This window comes from Apaloderma vittatum, unplaced genomic scaffold (genome assembly GCF_000703405.1).
Source record: "Apaloderma vittatum isolate BGI_N311 unplaced genomic scaffold, ASM70340v1 scaffold18839, whole genome shotgun sequence".
NCBI classification, from domain to species: Eukaryota; Metazoa; Chordata; class Aves; order Trogoniformes; family Trogonidae; genus Apaloderma; species Apaloderma vittatum.
The window spans coordinates 1-8,345 of record NW_009736023.1 but is presented as its reverse complement, the minus strand read 5'-3'; the positions used below and the strand labels follow the sequence as shown (position 1 = coordinate 8,345).

Sequence of the window (8,345 nt, the reverse complement as noted above, 5' to 3'; positions counted from 1 at the left end):
CTTCCGCAGGAAGCGAGACTATACAAAAAAAAAAAAATAAGCTCGCTGTCATGCACTAAAATACTGCAACTGCTTCTGCACAGCACTCCTGGCTGTAGGAGAAATGCTCAGCAGCAGCTGCAAGTCAGGATCACCCACCAGGTGAGCACCTTGAAGGGACTGAGCCTCACCCTGTCTCTGTTTCTGAGGAATTGCAACAAAATATAACACTGCAACAGCACATTGGCTAAGGTATTGATCAGGTTCCTTGTGGAGAAGCTTTTTACTCTCGAGTTCCCCTTCCCTCCTTCACCTCAGAAGCAAATCAAAGGAGAAAGTGCTACCAATTATCTCAGCAGAAACGGATGATAATGTTTTCTAAATGACAAGGACTCAAGTTTCTGAAACCACATCAGCATACTCACAGAAGGACTCTTCAAATGAATTTGCAGCTTCAGTTCTCTAGCCCTCATCAGAGCCCAGTTATATACAAGTGCAGATTTTTCTATCTATTAATATATCGATGAATTTGCAGCTTCAGTTCTCTAGCCCTCAGCAGAGCCCAGTTATATACAAGTGTAGATTTTTCTATCTATTAATATATCAGTATTTTTTAGACTGGGTGCTTCATTTGTAGAACCTTTCCTGAATCCCTGAATGCTGGGTCTGCTCCTTCAACTCAGAATAAACTAAAGAATGCAATAAGCTGTACCTTCAAATGCATTCTAAACCATGCATCAGTAGAGGTACATCAGTTAACCCGTTTAACTAAATCCTCTCTGCAACACAAGAGATCCAAAGTTACAGAAAACCAGGTCCCTAGGAATGCTTACAGAGGTTCTGCTGCAGAAATGGTACCTCTTCTGTCCTTGTTTGACTGATTGTTTACTCTGATTTTTAACTGCTGGTTTTTATCACCAAATCCTGCCCTTAGTCCTTGGAAAAAGTATGACTAGATCAAGTCAGCCTCCTTCTGGATGCAGGAAGACTTAGCAAAATATCAGTGCCAAAGGCACCTTACACTAATCCTAACAATAGCTGCAGCTGTGGCAATGTACAGAGTAATCCATACCACTTACTGAAAGAGCTTAATGTGATTTAAAGTCATTTTTCAATCATAATAAGTAGAACGAAAGTGGTTATGATAACTTGGAAACAAATAAAAACATTAACTACACAATACTACTATATTAACTACTGCTAGATCAGATTGCAAATCTGCTCTTTACCCAGGGATGTAAATCTTCTTAGGGGGATGCAGGAAAAAAGCAACTTTACATAAGAGAAGGCATAAGAAGCATATGCAGGAAATAGCAAAACAGAAAACAAGGCATGCAGTTTTCATTAGCTCTGTCCTTCACTTCTGTACGTTTAATGGGATGGCTAAACAAAAGGGATGATCTTCATCTTGCATTGCCCAAGAAAACGGAATTACCACAACTGAAAGTAATTGACAATTAAAGGAGAAAAATAGAGAGAAAAGAAAGGTCTTAAAAATATATTTGGTGTGTTGCCAAGTGCTACAGTAAAGACAAAGTGTTTTCCTACTCAGGAAGCTAACAGCTGAGGTAACTGATGTTTCTCTATGTCATCTGGATGACACTCTTAGTCATATGGCTTATTTTTAGTTAGTCCTAGAAGCAGGGAGTTGGACTCAATGATCCTTATGGGTCGCTTCCTACTTTATGTTCTCAAAATGTTCTTAAAACGATTCAATAAATCTGAAGTTTCTGCTCTGGATATTCCATACATCCTTAGAAGAAGATTAGACCTGATCCTGAACATCAGGCACCACTACTGCACTCCTGATGGACAACTTTGTTTTGTTGCTAACAGAAATAGCACAGACAGCACAGATGACACCTGTCTACAACAGCCAGACAAGAATTTTTTAGCCATAATCTTAACTGAAAAGGGGCTGGCTTACCTGCAAGATTCCGCATATCTTTCATAAACTGCTTCTTCTTCGGCTGCATTACCACACTGCTGGTGTTTTCTGTAGCAGAACATAAATTAGAAACAAATTACTTTATTACTATTGAAACAAAGCTATGAGGGTTTTGCTTGCCACCCATAGGGACCTCAAGAGGCTGGAGCAATGGACTGACAGGAAGATGCATTAGGAGAGGTGTTGCCAGCAGATGGAGGCAGGTGATCCTTCCTCTCTGTTCAGCACTGGCGAGGCCATACCTGGAGTGCTGGGTCCAGGTCTGGGCTCCCCAGTACAAGGCAGACATGGGCATACTGGGCAGAGTCCACTGACAGGCCACTAAGATATGAAGAGACTGGAACATGTCTCCTGTGAGGAAAGGTTGACAGCGCTATGATGGTTCCGCCTGGAGACGGCTCAGGGAGATCTCCTGAATGCATATAAATATCTGAAGGGAGAGTGTAAAGATGACAGAGCCAGGCACTTTTCAGTGCTGCCCGTGACAAGGCAAGAGGTGATGGACACACAGTGAAACACGAGGGGTTCTGTCTGAACATCAAGAAACCCTTCTGCACTGTGAGGGCAACCGTGAACTGGCATAGGTTGCCCAGAGAGGCAGCGGAGCCTCCATTCTTGGAGGCATTCAAAGGCCATCTAGACACCCTGGGCAGCCCACTTTAAGTGTCCCTCCTTGAGCTGATGATCTCCAGAGGTCTCTTCCAACCGCAACCATTCTGTAGCCTTTACATTCTCCTATCACTTTGCTTATTCCTCCTAGGTTAGCAATTTCCACACTGCAGATGTGAGAGGCAGCAGTATGTGATTGTCAGCTGGTTCTAAGTTACAGCATCTCTCTTGCAGCCTTGAAGACTGATCCCATTCCTCTGTTGCACCACAGGCACCTCAAATAGTTGACAAGCACGAAGAGTTACTTGGCAATCTGAGAGAAAAAGGAGTTCAGTCATCATCAATAATCAGGATTGTATTCTAATATGTGCAGAGAAGTTCATACCTTTGCCTTTATGGAGTTTGGGATTTCTGTACACAAAGCGATCCAAGAATCTCATTAAAGTGAAATCTTGCAAAGGGTCACCTGAGTACTGAATGTGATTTCCCTCAAAGAAGAAAAAAGTCAAAAACCATTAAGGTCTTAATTTTCAGAAAGCCAGCTACTAAACACAGAGGATGTAAACTGCCCAAGAATATTAACCCACGCTTTAAACAGATAAAAACTTGGGGATACTTCATCACTTAAGACTGACCCGTTAATATGCTCCTGTAGAGACTGTTATTTTTGGAATTTCAATATTTTCTTAAGTAAAAAACACCTCCCTCATTTTGTTTTGGTAATGAGCTGTCTTACAACTTATCGTGCTGCTAGCAGTTAATACTTAGCACTATTTGGATACCATATATTAAAATGAAAATACATTTGTGTAGACTTCAGTATTTTTAGCATGATACCAGAAGAATATTAAAAAATAATCTGTTCCAACGGCAGGGTTCCCCATAAAAAAACCCAACAACACACCTGAAATAAAAACACAGAGCAAGACTCTATAAGCTTGAAGAATCATGTCACACCCACATCTCTATCAAGATAGTTACTTCTGTAAGCAGTCTCCTTTAGGTAAAAAACTGTAATGCCACAAAAAGCTTTGCATTTGAGTGTACGTTACAGTGCTGTGGAGCTGCTAGTAACCTGCAGAGTGCAAGGAGGCTGTTTAATGTATTTTTTCAAATGGCAAAAGACAGCTAACGTAAAACTTAAAAGCACTTACTTCAAGAATTGTTTTTGCAAATAGGGCGACAGATGGATGAAAATGTTCAGAAAGCTGAAAAATATGAATCACTTATTTATTTCTACTTTAAAAATCTATGCAATCATTGCTCATCTTGATGTACCAGACTCCTGACAATACCACTGTGTCTTAAGACCACTCTGTAACTCACCAAGTAACATGCAGACACATGTATTGCAAAGCTGATGTGCTCTGCTCTTTAACAACTGAAGAATCTCAAGTTTTAATATTTTCTTTGCATTAACTAAACACATTCTCATTTACAATTTTATTTAATTCACCATCAAAAAGCTTTAGTGATATCAAGCTGAGATCCAAAAGTCAAAAAATACATTAATGTCTAATGCTCCACTTAAAAATTCCTATTCCCTTCACCAGAATATAAGGATTGTATGTAACACATACAAGCTTAAAGATGAACAAAGCCTTTCTGTTATGTTACTCAGGGAGCTACTCCCAAGAAAAAAACAAGTTAATTTTCTTCTCTTGGTACAAGGACCACACACCAAGAATCACAGTAATCAGCAACGTAAGAATGCCTTACCTTCTTCAGTTCCCAAAGGCTTGTACTTTCAGCACCACAATATAAAGGACTTCGGTGCATAGGATCATACGAAGCTCCACTCTTTCTGCCTGAGGGGCAGAGGAGGTGAAAACAAATTTCAACAGGCCACTTTTTGAAAGCATTATTTTCATTTCAACAGTGATAGTAACGCTGCCCATCCTTCTCAGCTGGACAGGTCACAGATTCCTTCAGCAGCAAGTAAGAGTTACAATCAGCTGCCCTTTCCCAGTGTATGAGCAGGTCACAGGCGAGTTCCTACATGCTTCCCAAGAAGCTCCTGAAAACCCCTGCTCTGTTTTAAAAGGTCCTCAGGAAAGAGGGAAACTAGAAGCAAGTTCAAAGCTACACAAATTGTTCTAGTAAGCTTCACAAGTGAAAGAGCAGTTCCACATCCTAACCTTGTACACATCACTCTGAAAGTGTTTGAAAACAGAAGCAAAACATCTTGAGCCTATGTATTGCTTTGGCAATAACTGCATTAAGTGAAGCACACTAGCAGAGTCACACAGACTCTTTGTCACTGCTGAGCTAACAGATAAAGAAAAATTCTCCTGACTGAATGCTTTGAATCAAAATTCAATTTGAAGAACTAATGCTTTAATCTTACTTTTAATTCTACTTCAAGGTTTGACCAACATGCCACTGTTACAAGAAAGTTAGAAGTCAAATGAATTATATTTTCTTGCTAATTTACCTCCCATATTCAGATGATGCACCCATGATGCTGTTGAACTTGAATTTTTTGTTTTAGCAGAATCTTCCATTGTGCTCTTTTCTTCCCCTACTTTTTTGTCTGCATCCACAAACCTTTCCTCAGCCTCTTCAGCCTCTTCTTGATCCTTAAAGCACTCTTCATCATCAGACTCCTAAACAACAAAAAATGTTAGCTAACAGCTTTTCCTTCCCAGTTTCATTCTGATTTATTAGAAAAATGCACATATAGCTCTTAAGAAGCTAGTTACAAAAACACAAAACAAATAAGGGCCAATGTTTTGGGGGCCTTGATACAGTACTTAAAATAGAACTTTACATCTGTAACGGGTTAGGGCTGGGCCGGCCACTAATACAGACAGACATAACAATCCCTCTCTGCCTGAAGAAAGAAAAAAAATAATCCAGTCCTGCTTATCTATACTTCAGACACTGCAGACAGAAGAAATAAACAGGCCATGTTTTGACAAAGCTTTCAGGTGAAGAATGTTCACCTGCTTACTTATACAGCATTTAGCAAAACAATCCTCTCTCCATGAAGTCCATAGGACCTGTTTGAATGCTTAAAACACCTTCACCTATGCAGATTTTTAATGTTGGTATAATTGTTCAAGTGCTTTTTCCCGTAACGTAACATATTATCAAACCCTCAGGTTACTATTAAACAGGTAGGAGAAAGGTGCTTACGAAAATAGCTCTTATTGAAAAAAACGAGATAAAGAAATCATCTCGTACCGCATGATCCTGTAACTGGACCCTCAACTCTGGTTTTACTTTCAGAAGCTCAGACAGAAGGTACAGAGTTCCACAAATGAAGGGTGGCATTTGTCCACAAGTAACTTGAAGTAATCTCTTCACAAAGGCCTTCACTCGCCGTAACACTACATCTGCCTTCAGAGATTTGTAGACAAGATTTAGAAACATGGATGGCTTCGAGCAGGTTGCTAAAGCAGGATCTAGAAGCTTCCTGTAGAACACACAAGAGAAAACATTGCTGATTCTCATAATACATGTAGGAGAATGACTGCTATTAACAACAATCATCTATATTTTTCAGAGTGTCATCTAAAAAAACAGCAAAGCTTGTTCCCCAATCCTCAAAACCATCACATCAACACTGAGTTGTCAACAGCGGTGTAATATTCCTAGAGATAAGAGACCTAAGATTTGAACTAAAAAAAAATACCCTGTACGAGTAAACAAAAACAACTGCAAGAAAATATGAAGAAACTGAGTTCAACTGAAAACAGTTTCAAAATGTGAGATTCAGATGTTCAAAACAATAGAAAGAAAATTGTTAGCTATTGGCACGCTTCACAATCAGACCTTGCATTGGCAAGTTCATCTTCTGTCATGCTTTTTTTCCAGACTGCCAGGCACAGGAAGGCCCCTAAATACACCACACAGTCTGGGAGGAACTTGAGTTCTCTTTTTAAAAAATAGCAACCTCCCTTTGGTCAACTAGACAGAAACCTGTAAGGATCCTACAATGAGTTTGAACAATCAGCTGGGACAAGAAAAGACATACTTTTATAGCCTCAGGATTTCCAATTATACAAATTACATCATCCAAAGAATTTCTAAACATAAAATATGCCCATACTCCATAACCAAGAAGGGAAACAAGATTTTAGGCTATCACAAGACTAAAGCAGAGTACCTATAAAAGTGATTTCAGGAGAACTAGTTATCTATTAGTTTCAAATAACATCTGGAATTAAAACATGCTACCAAAAAACACAGCAAAGGATGAAATGCATATGTTGTGTTCTTAGGACCTAACACTACGATTTCCTCTATCCCAAGGTAAGTCGAAGAAATCACATGTATTTTCTTCTAGCTCATATCCGAAATTTTTAGCCAATGAGAGGCTGAACTCACAAGACCTTAAAAGTGAAATAAATGTTTCTACAACTTTACATTTACATTTCATTAAAAAAAAGTGATTTTAAAAATGCAAACCTGCCACTTACTTGTACAGTGCCGCGTAGTACCTATCCGACACAGTCTGCTGAGAGTCCATCACTTGAAACAGCAACATCAGTGCCTGGACGCTGGTACCAAAGTTCACAAGATGCAGAACTTTAAACAATGTGTCCATTTGTTCCTTCACCTTCTCATCACCAGTCTCAGCATAAGGGTAAGCTCTGTTTACCCCGCAAAGAAGAGCACTGAGCATTTTGGATTCAACGTCTTTTTTCTTAATGCAGTTCCCAAAAAAGCAGAAGTATACAGTTATTAGCTTGCTAGCCAATGCACTTTCTTCATGACTGAGGACTATCTGATTTAGAAAGCAAATAGCATAATATTGAGTTTTCACATTAACGTTTGACCGGTACAAAAGTCTCTCCACCTCACTGCACACTACTCCCTTCATATTTGGATGCTTGTGAAGTAACATCTCTAAAAGATAAGAGGCTTTGGTGGCAATTTTGTTCTGAGGGTCTCCAAGTTTATTTACCAGCTGGACAAGCAGAACCTTCTCCTGCTCAGGCTTGTTACAGAGAAGCTCATGGGCAACTGCCAGCGCTCGAGATTTTGTTGCTGTCAGAGAATCATGACTCAGTGTTTCTAATGCTTGCACAAACTCTGCCACCTGCAGTTTCAGGTGATGCTCAAAGTACCACAGTATCAACCGTCTGTCTCTTGAATCCCTGTTGCCACTTGACATCTTCTCTATGTTGTTAAATGGTCGCTGCGAGAAAGACCATAATTTTCGATTGTCTGGTAAGAGATCTGAAATGAGAAGCTCCTTGAAAGTATCCAAAGCCATGAAGCTCTGCTGCCTGCTGCCCTTTTTTTTTATGAGGTTTACCAAGTTCTCAACAAACTGGAGACTGTGGACAGCACTGTCCTGAATGAGAAGGGTCATCGCTGCCATCCTATCAGCTAAGGTACCCGACGACACGACAGTTTTCATCCACGCCGACGAGGCCCCCTTCTGATAATCTGTCTTATTCTTATACAGATCTATCTCATGTTGGTACAGCTTTTGGGCCAAGGCCTTATACTTGGACAGAAGCGTCTGATTTTGTGGCTCCGAAGAGAACTCATTGGTGTATTCTAGATCGTACCATTTGCCTTCTGGTTTGATGAGTATCACTTGCCTAGCACGAAATTCAAAATCCTCTTCCTGCCCCTCTTTCTTCGCTGAGGGGTGCTGTTCCTGACCACCACCAGCTTGCTGCTTCTTGCCATCTTTTGCAACACTTGCTTTTTGCTTGGCCTTTTTAATTGTCTTTCCTTCTGACGAAGGAGGGCTTGCTTCCTTCTTGCTTTTCTCTTTCTTTGAAAGCCTCTCTTTCTCCTTGCTGCCAACGTCGTCCTCGTCCTCCTCCTCCTCCCCCTCCACCACCTG

At 40.3% G+C, this 8,345-nt stretch overlaps 1 protein-coding gene across 1 annotated transcript in view; it reads right to left on the bottom strand.

Annotated features, from left to right (window-relative positions):
- Window positions 1-8,342, bottom strand: part of CEBPZ (CCAAT/enhancer binding protein (C/EBP), zeta) — a gene marked incomplete at both ends in the record, with an annotated part of 14,098 nt that extends 5,756 nt beyond the window's left edge. The window contains 7 exons of the mRNA XM_009876828.1: window positions 1,907-1,975; window positions 2,922-3,024; window positions 3,691-3,744; window positions 4,256-4,344; window positions 4,971-5,142; window positions 5,723-5,954; window positions 6,961-8,342. Of these exons, the coding sequence (XP_009875130.1) occupies window positions 1,907-1,975; window positions 2,922-3,024; window positions 3,691-3,744; window positions 4,256-4,344; window positions 4,971-5,142; window positions 5,723-5,954; window positions 6,961-8,342 (2,101 nt within the window). The remainder of the gene's footprint in view (window positions 1-1,906; window positions 1,976-2,921; window positions 3,025-3,690; window positions 3,745-4,255; window positions 4,345-4,970; window positions 5,143-5,722; window positions 5,955-6,960) is intronic.
- Between the last annotated feature and the right edge of the window lie 3 nt (window positions 8,343-8,345).